This window comes from Lissotriton helveticus, chromosome 3_1 (genome assembly GCF_964261635.1).
Source record: "Lissotriton helveticus chromosome 3_1, aLisHel1.1, whole genome shotgun sequence".
Classification (NCBI taxonomy): Eukaryota; Metazoa; Chordata; class Amphibia; order Caudata; family Salamandridae; genus Lissotriton; species Lissotriton helveticus.
Genome location: NC_136061.1, coordinates 1407941199 through 1407957960, shown reverse-complemented (window position 1 = coordinate 1407957960; position 16762 = coordinate 1407941199). Strand labels below are relative to the sequence as shown.

The window sequence follows — 16762 nt, the reverse complement described above, 5'->3', positions numbered from 1 at the left end:
TCTCAAACCTTTCTTTCCTCTCAACTACTGCTTCCCTCTGTCTCTCTAGTCCTTTCGCTTCTTTGGAGTGGTCTGACCATCCCTTGGGCCACCCCATCCAGCCAGGCGACAGTTTTGTGTTGGGTATTCTCGCTCGGAGCAACTCAAAAGGGGTGATGCCTGTTGTTTGGTGGGGGGTAAACCTGTATGCTTCTACCCGTCTCCACACTTCTTCCTTCCAGCTCACCCCGCTGGTTTTGGCCAACTGAATGCTCTCTTTGAGCGTCTTGTTGAAGCGCTCGACCATGCCATTGGTCTCCGGGTGGTACAAAGCACAACGTTTGTGTGTGACCCCCCTCTCCTCAAGGAAGTCTTCCATTTCTTTCGAACACAGTTGCACCCCGTTGTCCGTGAGTAGACTTCTAGGTTGTCCCTCCCTACTGAATAACTCTCGTAGAAATTCAATGACGGTCTTCGTTGTGATTTCGCTTACAACTTTTACTTCCGGCCATCTGGAGTACAGATCCATGAGCACCAGAATGTAGGGCGTGCGCACTTCACCCGTCAGCGGGCCAACGATGTCCAACGCCAACTCTTCCCACGGTCCTGATGGGGGTGGCCTACACACCATCGGAGGCGTGAGTTGCTTCAGCACTTTGTCACTGATGCTGCATGGAATGCAGTCTCTTACTTTTCTTTCAATGGCGAGATCCATGCGCGGCCACCAGTAGTCTTCTCTCAATCTTTGTTAGGTCTTGGTGATGCCTAGGTGGCCATCATGAGCTATGTCCACCAGGTCTTCCCTCACGGCCGTGGGGGGTACCAACCTTGTCCCCCTGAACAGGCAATTGTCAACCACAGACAGCTCATCTTTGACAATCCAGAATGGCCGTAGAGCGTCGTCTCGCTTATCTTCAGGTTTCCATTTGTTTTTTGCTCTTTTGCACACAACATCCAAAACCTCGTCAGATCTCAGTGCTTCTTTCGACGTTTCTTCTCCGATGGCTCTCTGAATTATGGCACACACATTTTCCTCTTGGTAGTCTTCAATGTCCTCTTCCACATTTCCCTTCGCTTCGTTCTCATCATTTTCCCTTACCAGTCTTGACAAACAATCTGCTGCAAGGTTTTTCGTTCCAGGGACATATTCAACACGGAATGTGTTTTCTTGGAGACTTATAACCCAGCGCCTGATCCTGCTGGAGATCGCATCCAGGCCCTTCTTGCCGAAAACCTCCACCAATGGCTTGTGGTCCGTCCGAAGAATGAACTTCGTGCCCCATAGAAAGTCTCAGAATTTGCCCAAAGCCAGAACACCGCCAAAGCCTCTCTTTCTATGACGGAGTAGTTGCTCTCTGACTTCTGTAACGATCTTGAGGCGAAAGCTATCGTTTCTTCTCCGCCTGCTCCTACTTGGGTGAGGACCGCCCCTAGCCCCTTGGCACTTGCGTCGGTGGTGACTACAGTCACACGACTGGGTATGAAAGATTTAAGGCTGGGTGCTTCTGCGAGTGTGTTCTTCACGTCCTCAAACTCTCTTTGGCACTCGTCACCCCATTTGAACACTGCGTCTTTTTTTAGTAGCTGTCGCATCGCAAATGTCCTTCCTTCAAAGTTCCGTATGAATTTGCTGTAGAATTCCAGCATTCCCATGAAGGACTTGATTTCTTCCTTGCTCTTCGGGGGCACCAAGTTTGTAATGGTGTTCTGGAGCTCTGTTTTCGGACGGATTCCCTCTGCTGTTACTTTATGTCCCAAAAAGTTTAGTTCTTTGCAGCCAAACACACACTTTTCTCTTCTCAAAGTTAATCCTTGCGACCTAAACCTGGACAGCACTTGTCTCAACCTCTTGTCGTGTTCCTCATTGTCTTTGGCGAACACCAGTACATCATCCTGGTTACATAGGACGCCAGGGATCTCTCTCAAGATGTTCCCCATGATTCTCTGGAACACGGCTGCCGCCGATACCAAACCGAAAGGCATCCTCCTGAACTTGAATGCGCCCATGGGCGTAACAAACGCTGTGAGTTCTTGCGACTCCTCGTGCAGTTTGATCTGAAAATAAGCGGAGGTAAGGTCAAGTGTGGAGAAGACCCTTGCGCATCATCTGGGTAATGTTGGGCAGTGGAAACCGGTCGACCACAACCTCCTTGTTCAAAGCTCTAAGGTCGATGCACAACCGAACTGACTCATCCTTTTTCTGGGCGGCTACAATAGGCGCAAGCCACTCTGTCGCTTCCACCGGTTCGATGACTCCTGCCTTGCACAGTTTCTCCAATTCAGCCTTCACCGCTTCTTGGATGGCAATGGGTAGCTTCCTTACCTTGGCTACCACTGGCTTTGCGTTTTCCTTCAGTTTGATCTTGTGACAGTAATTCTTCAAGCACCCAAGTTCTTCACTAAACACTTCTTTAAACTCTGTCACCAAATCTTCCTTTGACTCTTGTACCTCTTGTATCAAGATTTGGGGATTGCTATTAGGATTGAGATAGACCCCCAACTCTTTCTGTGCCTGCCAACCCAGGATGTTGTCTCCGACTGTAGATACATAGACCTTGGACACTGTTGTCCTGTCCCTGTATTCAACTGTGTCCCAGAAATAACCCTTCGTGGAGATGGGGCGACCAGCATACCCCCCGGGCCTTACATCCATCCTTCTCAAACTAATCTTCCCATTAGACACCCGTGAAAATTCCTTTGCACTGATGATTGTTATTCTTGAACAGGAATCAAACAATGCCTCTACTTCAGTACCCTTTACTTTTATGGTGTCTTTTGGGCTGCAGACCTGACCTTCACCTACTTGCACAACAATTTCATCACAACCTGTGTCTTTGGAGTTACAGATCTGGACTTCACCCACTTGCACCACTATTTCATCACATACTGCATTTGTCCTGTCCTTACTCAGTTTGCTAAATCCCTGTCCGCTCCTGCAGTATTGCCTGAAATGACCTTTCTTGCCGCACTTGTTACACGTGAATTTGAGGGCCGGGCACTCCTTGTCATTGGCCATGTGCCCCTGTTTACCGCATCTATAACAGGTACCCTTGAACGACCATCCCATTTTGCTGCCTTTCTGCTCTTTCCCTACAATTCTCTGTCCTTTGACCACAGACACTGCCTCACATTCAGCCACGACTTCGCTCACTTTAGGTTTGTCCTCGCTTTTTTTCTCACCACTGTCTTGTTTGATTTCACTGACGCACTGCAACATGTGTTCTACCTGTTTTGCAACTATTATGACTTCCCTCAGTGGTGGGTCATCTTTCAACCATAACTCCTCACGTACGCGCTCAGTCCTACACGCTAACACAAACTGGTCCCTGATCCTTTCTTCATTCGCGCCTCCAAACTTACATGTCGCTGCAAGTTTCCGCAAGTCAGACACAAAATCTTCTACAGACTCCCCTTCCTTCTGTACCCTTTTTCCGAAATGGTACCTCTCCATTATTGTGCTAGTCTTGGGAAAGTAATGTAAATCTAATTTCTTGAGACTGATTTCTAACTCATTCAGGCCTCTCGCTTCCTGTGCTCCCAGTTCTGGTAGATGATCTAACACCTCTTCCCCCTCCACCCTTAGGTAATATGCTAATAGGGCTACCTTCCTTTCCAATCCTAGATTAGGGCCACACACAGTTGCATAGTTCAAAAACACTTTCTTCCACTTTTTCCATTGTATTGTAGGCTCCCCTGGGTTAGTCAGAAAAAATGGCGGTGGTGTCACACTTTGCATGATGATATATTACCAAAGGCCCACCCTTAATGTGTGTAAGGAATATTCCTAGGGATACAACAGGGGTTTTATATAGGGGCCAGGTCACAGTTCCATAGCGGGTTTGTACAATTACTGGTGAGATGTACAGCGCAGTCCTACCCTTTCTGTATAATACCAACAAATATTACATGTGCTGCAAACGACCTCCCAACCCACTAGGTGGCACTGTTGCACTGGAGTCAGTTCCCCAATCAGTGATATGTACTTAGTGGTTGCCCTGAAGTATTCGTTTTGAAAGGAGAACATACAGTCTCTCTCTTCCTGACGACTCGATTTCCTCACAGTCCAGGAGTCAACAGTGGTTTCCCTTGGAAGTTCCTTTCAGTATCAATGTGATTTGCAACCACTTTACGAGCGGAAATATACCAGGGTTTGTGGAAATGGTAAGTATCTACGCACTTGTCACGGAGGGGATGGGGTTACTCTGCAGTTGCACCTGGTTGTTTTTTTTACAAGCTACTGCCTCTATCACTCTTAGTCCAAGGGGTCCTTAGACAAGCAGTCACACTGCGCCGCTCCCACGCCGAATGCCTCGCTCCATGACCTTGACTGGGTTAATTACAAGTCTTTCATCAGTCACCGGGATGTGTGCCGCCCGGTTATTTTTCCAATCACATCACAAAAGGGGCGCGCTGCAACTCACCGCTGATGTTCTACGCCTTCAGGAGCTCTCTGTTGCACAACGATGCACCGCTAGCTTGGGCTTGCCGCTCACAATGATTTATTCCGCCAACCTTCCGCTCTTAGCGCTTCTCTGTTCAGCTGTTAATCAGAAGCGACATCTGCTTCCTTTGAACTGCGCAAACTGGCACGGCGCAGATACACTTCAGGATAAACACCGCGTTGGGATCGTGACCCTTTCCTCTTCAACACGTCAGTTACCTTCTCGCCATACACAATCCGTCCTTCTTTTCTTATTTTCCTGCAAGTCTTCAAATAAATTCCTTTCCATGCGTGTTGAGGTCGCTCACCCTCTTGGACCCTCGTCGCCAGTGTGAAATTGGCAAGAACTCATGGCAGACACAAGTGGGATGAACAGTAAGCCGTAGTTTATTTGCTCAGACAAAGCGTAGAAGTAGAACGACCCCAGCCACAACAGGTGACAGCTTCACTGTGACTCTACGGCGCTCGCCTTGGAATGCTGGTCGCGGTGACATTCTAAGTGATGTCACCGCGAGCAGTTCCATTGTAAACCGAGCTGCCGAGGAGGGGGGGGGACTGCAGAGGAAGATACCACAAACCTCTTTCGGCCTCCTACAGGTTCTAGACTCTGCCTTACTTTGTGTGAATAAACAAACATCACGATTCACACCTTCATCACACTAACAGCTCCCAATGAGCCGTTAATATACAGCTGCAACCAAATTAGAAATCTGGTGACGTCTACGGACAGACAAGCCAATCAGCTACAGCCACAACCAAATGAAAATTCCTGTGACTTTTCCAGAGAAGCAAATCAGCGATAGCCTCAATCAAATGCAAAATCCAGTCAAGTCACTCAGCAGCAAGAAAACCAATTGAAAAATCCACTGCCATTTGAGGAGTCAATGAGGTATAACTTTAAATGAAAAAGAAATCAACTTATTTACTTCTATACGGTTAGTTCCATAACACTACGAAATCTGACATTTTGCTTTGTTGCATAAATTACAGAAATAATCCTGTTTTTTCCTTTGTGACAAATGTTGATTTTGTACAGGCTTAATTTTCATTCATCTTCGCTCTACTCCAAGGAAAAGTGAGAACACAAGTGTGGCATTCCAAACCTTTTAAAAATGCAGGGCTCATTTCCATCAGTGCTATAGTATAAGTCTGGTAGAACTTTGTATGGGTTGAACAAATTACTTACCTTCAGTAACGCTCTTTCTGGTGGATACTGTATTCAATCACAAATTCCTCACCTTTAAGATATCCCCAGGCACCAGACTGGATATAGAAGATTTTTCAGTATAGCCTGTGTGCTGGTAGGTGGCGTCCTGCAGCTCCACGTCAACCTCAACCTGCCCCAGAAGTGACGGTCACAGCCGCATATAGATGGGGCCCAAGCATGCTGCGGTCAGTTTCTTTCTTATCAATGTCCGTGCCCTTGGGGACCAAACACCAATTATCAATGTCAGTGCGCAGACCTCAAATTCGGGACCTTTTCAGATAGAAAAGAGGCCACAGATGCAGGTGGTGGAAGAGTGATAAGGAATCTGCGGTTAGATAAAGTATCCACTGGAAAGAGCATTATTGAAGGTAAGTAACTTGTTCTTATGATGGATACTTCTAACTACAGATTGCTCACAATTAGAAAGGTACCACAGCAATACGACTTACTAGAAGAATACCTTCCTAAAGGGACGACATCCATTGCTTTCAGAGGGAGAATAAATGCAGTCAACTGCTGCTCCTGACTCTTCAAGCTTGGAGGTGTAGATTGCACTGGTCTAGGTGTGCATGACTCTACCCTTCTTCTGCGACAGAAGATACGCTTTAAATGCCAATTGAATAGTCCACAACCCCAGCAGGCTGATGGAGAGACAGGTGTCACTGGAGACTAGAGTCCTTATGTCCTCTCCCAGATGGTCTCACCAACCCAGCAGTGATGTGTCTTTGACCATCCGATCTGGGTGGGGAAGGGAAAGGGGTCGGCTCCTGGTCCAACTGCAGTTGAGCAGCCATCACTGCAGATCTTTTGCAGTCTCCTTTGAAACCTGAATGGAATCGAATAGGTTTCCTTGGTACTGAGCCCACTGAGTTTTTAGATCCCACTGTAGGGTCTGCATATGCCATCTGGCATAGTGGATGAGCAGGATGTTGGAATCTAATAGGCCAAGAAACCTCAGAGCCAGACTCACCCACGGGAATGGGTTTGGATTAACCCTGCTAGTGGACGCCTAAACTAACAGGCTCTCAGCAGTAGTGTGCACATTAGGAAAGAAGGGTCACCTGGAGCAGGTGTAAGGTGTTGCTTAGCCCAAGTACCCATGAGAATGTAGCCTACCCACCAGCCTCATTTAGGTAAAAAAAATAACTTGTCAGCATATTGTGGGAGTAGGTCACCCCCATCATCTCTATCACCACCAAAAGCTGTTGACGTTGATCAGAGTCTAAGCCAAAAGGTTATTGAGTTGATCCTAGATAAAGGTACAGTTTTGTTCGAATCAGAATAAACTGGGGCCAGACGCACCAGAATTGTTCCAGAGCACAACTACAGTCAAGGTTTAGACAAATGTCGTTCAGAGTCGGACAGTACAATAGGAACGGCATCCTGCTCTGAACTCAGGGTCTGAGTTGTCGTGACAGGCAGGGTGTCAACCATTTGCAATGTGGCCTTCCTTTGAAAGCCTCAATTTGTTGCAATGTTGTTGACAACCCTCGAAATTCAGGGTGAAATGAGATCTGTTGCAGAGTTTTCTCATCAGCGGGGACCAAGAGCGAGACTGTAGGGCACCTTGATATCCTAATTACTTCTCAGAAAAAGAAAGCAAGACTGTGAAAAATCCTGCTTGGCTTTCTTATGCTCCTTGTTGGACTTTCACTTACTCAAAGACTTGGACTGTGACGAAGACTTGTTGCAAGAACTGGTCCGTGCTCTAAACTTTTAACTGGACTTATATGACATCTTGCAGTGTTCGGTAACATACAGCTTGGCTTTGTATTACAGGATTGTCTTCGATTCATGAGGGCACAGTACACTCACAATTTGGAGTTGGGTCCTGAACCCAAACATCCGGGGCGCACCTCATGGGGATCTGTCACAGACATCGGCTTGGGACAGTCCCTTCAAGGTCTAATACCTGTGGTATCCAGAGAAGGAGATTTTCTCTTGCACACCAGAATTTATTTTTTGAGAAAAAGCTCAAAAGAATGGAAAAAAGTTAGAAGCTAGCTCTGGATCCACATACGAAGATACCGAAGGAAAGGAAGTGACTTCAGAGCGCTTCTGTGGTGTTTATATGCTGCTCCGACTGTCACTTCCAGGGTGGAACGAGGTCCAAGGAAAGCCACCTGTTGCAAGCTAGGAGCTATGCTGGAAAATCTTCCAGATCAAGTCTGGTGCCTCAGGATATTATAAAGGTGACAACTTTGCGCCTAGTAAGTATCCATCACAAAAAAACAATTCTTTGAAATGGAGGAGCTCCAAACATGATTAATGCCTACATTTTCCTCAATTTCAGAGAGGATTACATACTTAGTCTAAAAAAACAAAAACTATTTAGCAACAACTATTTCATGTAAAACTATGAACACAGCAGCAGACCAAGGTCAAGCACCTATACCCCTTTAGTTTCAAAATATGAAAAGATGTGCAACAACGTCCGACATCGGCTGCTGAAAGGATTCCTTTTTACAATTAGAACAAATCCAAATTGATGGTGCACAACATTAGAGTCCAGACAAAAAAATATTTTTTAGAAATTCTTCTTTTATTCCATTTCTTTTTAGAAGAGAACTGGTACACAGCCAACGCGTTTCGTTCCCCAGTGCCACGGGAACTTCGTCAGGGCTTTAAGTAATATCCAATAATCACAGTCAGACCGGTGAGGGATTTCTTAAAGATGCAAGGATAAAGACATATACGATCAATACTCCAATTCTAAAACGGTTTGGAAAAGGTCAAAGGTCCCCGCTTATAAGGTCTCTCTTCTTCAGAGTAGGATGGAGACGGATATTCTTTACCGAAGTATATCGGTAACTATGTGTCAAAAAACACTTGCCCAAAACGGTATGGAAAAGGTCAAAGATCCCTGCTTATACGGTTTCTCTTCTTCAGAGTGGGATGAAGATGGATATTCTTTACCAAAGTATATCAGTAACTATGTGTCAAAAAACACTTGCCTGGGCAGTACCAAGCAAGAATAACGCCTTCGCCGGGGCTGTACTACAGTAAGCAAAAATTCCTTCCTTTCACACCATAACCGAGTTGGTTGATGGAGAGTAAATGAACCTCCTGATGAACGCGATGTGACACCAAACGGACCAAAAACGAATACGCCGATGGGGAGAAAGTAAACCTCCTGATTAGCGCAAAGTAGTATTAAGCGGTCCTGCAGTAATGAGCAACAATAAGTAGTAGTTCAGCCTCCCATTAGGAAAGAGTCAGCACTTCCGTGATACGAAGACACGACAGGCAAAGTAGCTTGTGGTTTCTGCGGTCGTGCGAAAGTTTTCATATGCAGAGTTCCGCAGCTAAAATAGAAATGTGATGTTCACTCAATTATTACAAATGATACCTGGTAAAGGAGGAGTCACAAAGTGCATCTGTAAGCAGAGTATTTTTTAAAGACAACTACTGTAAAAGAACTGTCTCTTGAACGCCAATCTCAATAGTTTTTGTGGGTTGCCCAGTACTGCCACTTTGTATGGTGCCTGGTGTAGGGTAGGAAGCCTTTCTTACAAACAAGACACAAGTAAACCCTGATCAACTATTCATCTTGTCACCTGATTTCAGGCGATCATATTCATAAAAAGCATGACCTGAATTCCAAGTGGCAGCTATGCAACTTACTACACTTAGTGCACCCAACAGTGTTGAAGATACAAAAAGCATTATAAGAGGATATCTTACAGCCCATAAAAAAGATTAACCATTTATATCGTACTATGCTTCCATACTATGCTTCCCAGGCTATAAGTATTGCAACAATTTGCTTTCCACAGCAGCCATATGGGCTTCTCTGGGTCGATTGGAATTTTAAACTCCAATTCTCAGGCATCATGTGGATTTCAAAGTCACGGTGATACTGAAAGAGTGACCAGATTTCGCTCTTAACAGTGAAGTAAAAAAAGAAGTTTGACATAGTTTTGGATGCTTGTTGAGTTTTTAAAGGGAAATCGGCTACAATATTAGACTCACATTTGCATATCCACAGTCCTAGGATACTCTTACATGCACCAACAGCAAAGTGAGTTGGAACCAAGTCAGTTTTCAATTCCTTTCTGAATGGAGGAAGGAATGGAAATAGAAATGCATCAACAGGAACGTATTACAGATGGCAGGTACCTAGCTTTCAAGACATCCTGTCTGAGCATGTCATTCATCCACAGACCTCCCATTCCTCCTGAAATTAGACTGTAAAATTAAGATGAAGACCTACATTTTACAGTGCTGCATGTTAGCTAAATAATACAACCTATTTTGAATTGTATTCTGGCAGCCAAGAAAAGCAAATGGCAATGACCAGAGTATTTTAACCTTCTTTCTCCCCCGACCTAGTGCAACCAGATGAGTCGCAGTCTGAAAACTGTGGATTTTGGATGACACAGTGTGAATGCTGGAACACATTTAGAGCTTTTACATACAACTGTGACATTAGGTCCAACTGGTGCATGTTGGAGACCACACACTTGAGGGGATCTAAGTAGAACCCAGGAATACGTGTGAGAATGGAGCTCCCATTGTATCGACCGAAAAAAGGCCTCAGCAGTCAGATTCAAAATGGATGTTACTAACACTCTTCAGAAGCATAAGATGGTATTAAGCATTTACAACTAACTTTTTACCATGTAGGGCAAGATGCAATTATTCATTAAGGACAAAGCCTAGAAATTAGGCGCTATCTACGTGAGTGTGGGAGATGGGAGCAAAGACCGGCCTTGGTTGTTAGTAGAGGTTAAAGAGATGAGGAAGTCTGTATTGAGCGGTTAGTTTCAACATGTACTGTGACATTGAACTATACTTTTAACTAGAATTTGTAACCTATGTTATGTCTACTTCTAGGCCTTTACTTTATTGCAGTGAATCCTGAATATGACTCCCCCACTCTACATCACTATTTAAAATGTGATTGCTGCCACCAGACTATGAATGTTGAAGACCCCAGTGTTTTCAATTGCTGGTGGAGGCAATTGTGAAATTACTCTTTAAAATGAATGGCTCTTGCTTCTTAGGTGAGGAATGAGAGTTGTTCTTAAAAAAAAAACATTAATTTGTGTCAAATTATGTAGACATATACTTAGCTCTATGAACTACAAACTCTAACTTTAGTATGGTCATTTCTTTCCAACCATAACATTAGTTTGTTTTGAAGAGCATACATTTGTCTCCTTAATGAACAAGAACATATCAATTAACAAACCATCACGAAGCTGATCTATGTCATCATCAAACACTGCTTCTTTCAGAGCTGTCTTGTCGTAGGAGTTTATTGTGTCCGTATAAGGGTAGGGATTGTATTCTCTTCCCCGAGGACCTGTGAACACACGTTGAGGCTGCGTGTTAAGCAATGAAGTTTTGTTATCTAGTGCTGTCCGTCCTCCTTCAACAACATCACCACCAATACGGTGATCCATTGCTGGTGCCGCAATTCCACCGTCTCGAGAAACCTACAAGAAACAAAAATAAATCATAAGCATGGGTTTTTTACTTTTCTGAGCTCTTAAATCAAAGTTTGGGATATTAAATGCAAGAAAAGCTTATTTTTTTAATCAAATCAATTTGGTTTAATGTATATGGCTTACAATTGTTACTTGCCTGTCATAAAGGTTTTAGTCCATGTAGGAAAGTGCCCCTTCTTTGACATGGTCACTCCAACTTTTTGCCTGTTATTTGATGCAATTTTGACTGAAGTGTACTGGATTCCTGCTAACCAGGCCACCAGTGCCAGTGTTCTTTACTTAAAACAAGGTAACTGTTCAATTGTTCCTCAATTTGCAAGGACCTTAGCACCCCTGTCAGTCGCTAGTAAACTAACCCCTGGTATATAGGGTATTGGTACTGAAGAGGGCTCCTAAGGATTGCAGCTTGTATTCTGCTCCCCTAAGGGATACGCCACCAAACTCATGCTGACTGCCAGTGCAGTCTGTGTGAAATGCTGCAGTCAAAAGTGAAAACACAACATGGCACACACCCTGTGTGCCATGCCCCCAAAAACTGCATGCAATATATGAAGTCTCTATTACAGCAGGCCTTACAGCCCCTACGGCAGGGATCATTATATTACATGGGAGGACATATTTGCCTGAGCAGATATGCCCCTGAGCTGTCTAGTTCGATTGCTAAATAGCACAAGTGAACAGGGAATCCACCTTAAGTATATGTACTAGGCACTGGTCAATAAGAGGTCCCCGGCTACATGATAGCTTCACTGAAACCTACGGAGTTTGGTATCAAACACCTTGTCTTAATAAATCCATACTGATGACAGTAGTGGATTTATTAATATCTGCACCCAGAGGGCACCTTAGAAGGGGCTGACTGGTATCGTCCAGCCTGTCTCAACAGACATGTTTCTGACCCCCGGAGGTAAGAGCCTGCACTTTCAGAGGCCAGAAACAATGCCTGCTCTGGCAGAAGGGGTTTACAACTCCTCCAGCAGGATGACTAGTAATTCTGCATACCAAGGGTGGCAGCATTTGATATGCGACCCAGGCTACCCCCAGACCTGGGAGATGCCACACCCTGCCCTGAGGCCCATCTGGCAACAGGACAGGTGGGAAATTAGATATGCAAGTAGGTGTGGTGCACTGCCAGTCCTTTCACACCCCTAAGGAGGGCTGCCTGATGTACCCAACGAAAAAAAGGATTCCACCATTTTGATTTTGGTGGAAATAGGAATTCTGGGACAGGATTACGCTCACACCCCACAGCAAGTCACCATATAAGGGGTGTTGTGACCCCAAGGGTCTCCATTGGCTACTACCCTTCACTCTCCTAAACGCCCCGAAATGGAGCATTTAGGTGGCTCCCTGACAAGAAAAGTAGGGCCACGAAGAGCTGAAGAAGCAAGAACTGCAGACTACTGGTGGACTTTGGCGCCAAACCCCACCTGCCTGCCTACTCCTGTCCCAACAATCAAGACAATCCAACTCGCCCAGCAGTTGTGCATCCTCCAAAATGCTCACTGAGCCTCTAGCACTTCGCCAAGCCGTGAGCATGTCCTTCGAAGTGGAGGAGCCACTTCCTTGCAACCTGCAGGCACCAACCTCAACGTCCGGTTTGCCATTCTGCTGACCCCCGGGTCCACTGACGCAGCAGCACCCCAGATGGTATCACAGCGCTCCAAGAGGACAGATTAGTCTGTCCAAGTGAGACGACGGCAGGACCAGCCAGAGCCACCCTGCACCAATACCTGGGGTACAGGACTCATTGCAGCAACCAAAGCTTGTTTGAGTTCAATCCAGACTTCAGCGCCGTAAAGACCAAGCAGCCGACTAGGGACGTCAGCATTGCAGAGGCCAGCACTGAAAAAGCCCCAGCTGTCTTGTTTTGTACCCTTTTACAAGCCTAACCGAGAACTGTGGGTGCCTTCGACACACGGGCACCAGCCAACCAAAATCTTCAAAACCAGAGCTCCCCGGCCAGAGTTCAGGATAACCAGCGTGCTCCCCTGTTCCCAAGACCTCCATGAACCCGGCCCCCCGTTGGGAGATCCCGGACTTGTCCCCAAGTCCCCCTCTGCAGCCTGTTTCTAGGTCATCCCCCCTCTTTTCCTCCAGTGTAGCGCAAAAGGATACAAACCAGTCCAGCACCACTGCACTTGAACACTCCAGGGCAGGTAAACTTGGATTGCTGGTGGTGGTTTGGACCTTGGTCTACTAGCACATTAAGTCCTAAAGAGGACCCAAGAGATTTGTTTGCCAATACCTGCATGCAGTAAATGTGTCTTTCTCCATAGGTTGCGGGCACAAGTATTTCCAACTTATGACGATCTAGAGGTAGACTTACTGCTGGCCTGGGAGAAAGAATTGAGTGATAACAGTTTTAGATTGATGAATATTCTAATTGAGAATGCGGATCGTAAAGTGACTAAGACAGCCATGGAAATAGATATACTTGAAAAAGAAATCAGTGATCTAAACATGGCTGAACCTACCAAGAATTTTTTTTACCATCCTTGATGAAGTCCTAGTGAGATTTGAGGACGATATAAAACAGCGAAAAGCCCGCAAATTAAGGCGGGATGAGATAGATTATGCCAATGGCAGAATATTTACTTTTGCGAAGTAATTCGATGATATTGTAAAGAAAAGTCAACCCAGACCAGACAATAAGAATCTTACCTCTAGTTAGATGAGTGCTGGTTCATCTAGCAATTTATCTAGTAGTGGGGATGAAAACATTAGCACTAAAAACCTTGCTGCACTACCAAATAACTCTTTTTTACGGGAAGTGCAGGGGATAAGAATGGGGAACAAAGGTACAGAAAAGAGAGCAAATCAGGAGACACAGTTAAAACAAAGAGAGGAAAGAGGGGAGGGAGGAGAAACAAAAGAAAGGGAGGGTACAAGCCCGCTCATACAAAAAGAACAGGAAATAACTTTTGATGGGACAAGAGAGATACAGGTGGTTAATCTGTCTGGTAAGAGTCTGTCTAAGGATCTTACTGTTGCATTACAAAAAGGGATGAACTTTTGTCCAACAATGTTGTATGATGTAACGGATATCAAAATTGATTTATACAAATTTGTGCGACATCTGAAATTAAAAAAGTTTTTTGAAAGCAATCCAAAACCTGTTGTACCTAAAATGTCTGAGGGGATTATTGGAAATGTGTCAATTCATCATATACAAAATGTTACAACGTTACTTTCACTGAATGAAGATGTTGATGCTCCTACTAATGTATTGGAAGTTGCAGCAGATTTAGATCATTGTATCAACTTGAGTGTAGATAGTGGTTTAAAGAATAAATGACGCTGGACTCCACAACTCACGAGTGGAAATAATATTGTTCTTTTCCACAAATCAGTGATTATGGAAATAGATAAGTGGGAGAAACATATGATTGAACAGGACTTCACTCTGAAAGTACGCAATTTTACATTCAAAGAACGAAATGCCCTTGTTACTCTAGCTAAAGATCCAGATCTCATAGTAAGACGAGCAGATAAATGGGGCAACATGGTTGTGATGGATAAATCAAAATATGATGCCGAGATCTTGTCACAACTGGGGAACCAGTCCTGTTATAGGAAACTCTTAATAACAATCCTATTTTTGCAACAGTAAGGACAATAAATACTGAACTTACAAGGTGGCGTGACCATGGCCTCTTGACAAATGAAGAATATTTATACCTTAAAACAGATAAGCCACGCTATACGTGTATGTACACACTGCCAAAAATTCATAAAAATCTAGCCGCGCCCCCTAGAAGACCGATATTATCGGGAATTGGGGGACCAACAGAGAAGATAGCTGAGTTTGTAGACGGATTCTTACAGACTTATGTAACTAATTTACCATCCTATATTAGAGATGGTAAACATGTGCTTAACATTCTATACGATTTAACTTGGGACCATGACATGAGATTTGTGACAATGGAGGTTTGTTCATTGTATTGAATATGCTACTTACCAGTATGCATCTGTTCTTGGCATGTAGGGCTGCTAACATTCATATCTGATGCATAGATCGCCGCCTAGTGTTGGGTCCGGATGATTGCACATTGTTGTCCTGGAAGAGTCTTCGAAGTATCACGAGATAGGTGGCTCCTCCCCTGGACTACAGTGCGCATGGGCATCGACTCCATCCCCAGATTGTTTTTAGCCATTGTGGCAGAGATGGAGTGAAACAGTGTGAAGGATGTCCATGCTAATGATGAATCTAGAGAGAGAGTATCTGCAGCCGCTACGGGCACCGGGGAGGAGGGCGGGCGATATGAATGTTAGCAGCCCTACATGCCAAGAACAGATGCATACTGGTAAGTAGCATATTCAGTTCGAGGCATGTGGGCTGCTAAATTCATATCTGATGCATAGATACATAGCAGTCCCTCCATTAACGGCGGTTGCCCGTGCCAGCTGCAGAAGCTTGAAAAAGTGTCTTGAGAACAGCCTGTCCTACAGCTGCTTGCTGTTTTGAATGCACATCCACACAGTAATGTTTGGTAAATGTGTGTGGTGTAGACCATGTGGCTGCTCTACAAATATCCTCTAAGGGAATGTTCCCAAGGAAAGCCATGGAGGCCCCCAATTTGCGTGTGGAGTGCGCCCTTGGGGGTATTGTCAAAGTGCGTTTAGCCTTTTGATAACAGATTTGAATGCACTTAACAATCCATCTGGCTATTCCTGCTTTGGAAATGGGGTTGCCTTTGTGCTGTGCTGAGAAGGCAACAAAAAGTTGTTGTGTCTTTCTAAAGTGTTGTGTTCTGTCAATGTAGTACATTAGCGCCCTCCTAACGTCTAATGTATGAAGCATTCTTTCTGCTACTGTTTGTGGGTTTTGGAAGAATGCAGGCAGGTCAATAGTTTGGTTGAGATGAAACTGTGACACCACTTTAGGAAGGAATTTGGGGTTAGTGCGGAGCACCACCCTGTTTGAATGTATTTGGATGAATGGTTCTTGGATTGTGAGCGCTTGCAGCTCACTGACACGTCTGAGCGATGTAATAGCAATGGGAAAAGCCACTTTCCATGTCAGAAATTGAATTTCGCAGGAGTGCAGTGGCTCGAAAGGTGGACCCATCAGCCTAGTGAGGACCACATTGAGGTTCCACACTGGAGCTGGTGGTGTTCTTGGAGGAATGACTCGTTTCAGTCCCTCTAGGAAGGCTTTAATGGCAGGCACCCTGAAAACAGAGAGATGCTGCCTATTCTGGAGATAAGCCGCTATGGCGGATAAGTGTATCCGAATGGAAGCGTATGCCAGATTGCATTTGTAAAGATGTAACAAATAGCAGATGATGTTAGGAATGGATGCATCTAGCGGGTTGATCTTGTTGTCTGCACAGTACATGACAAACCGCTTCCATTTAGCTGCATAGCAAGCTCGGGTAGTGGGCTTACGTGCCTCCCGGATGATGTCCATGCATTCCGGAGGCAGGTTGAGGTAGCCAAATTCTAAGACTTCAGGAGCCAGATCGCCAGATTGAGCTGTTGCGGATCTGGGTGCTGAATGTCGCCATGGTTCTGCGTCAAGAGCCGGGATATGAGATGCAGCCTTTGATGCGGTACCACGGAAAGTTCTAGAAACGTGGTGTACCATGGTTGGCGTGCCCATGTTGGAGCAACCAGGATGAGAGTCATCGAGTGTTGCTTTAGCTTTCTTGCCACCAGCGGAATGAGAGGCGCTGG

The 16762-nt window shown here is 45.1% G+C and overlaps 1 protein-coding gene across 5 annotated transcripts in view; it reads right to left on the bottom strand.

Annotated features, from left to right (window-relative positions):
• Nucleotides 1–16762, bottom strand: part of CLASP1 (cytoplasmic linker associated protein 1) — a 1618163-nt gene that overhangs the window by 256026 nt on the left and 1345375 nt on the right. For all 5 annotated transcript variants that reach the window (XM_078682066.1, XM_078682063.1, XM_078682065.1 and 2 more), the window contains one exon: nt 10822–11068. In XM_078682066.1, the coding sequence (XP_078538192.1) occupies nt 10822–11068 (247 nt within the window). The remainder of the gene's footprint in view (nt 1–10821; nt 11069–16762) is intronic.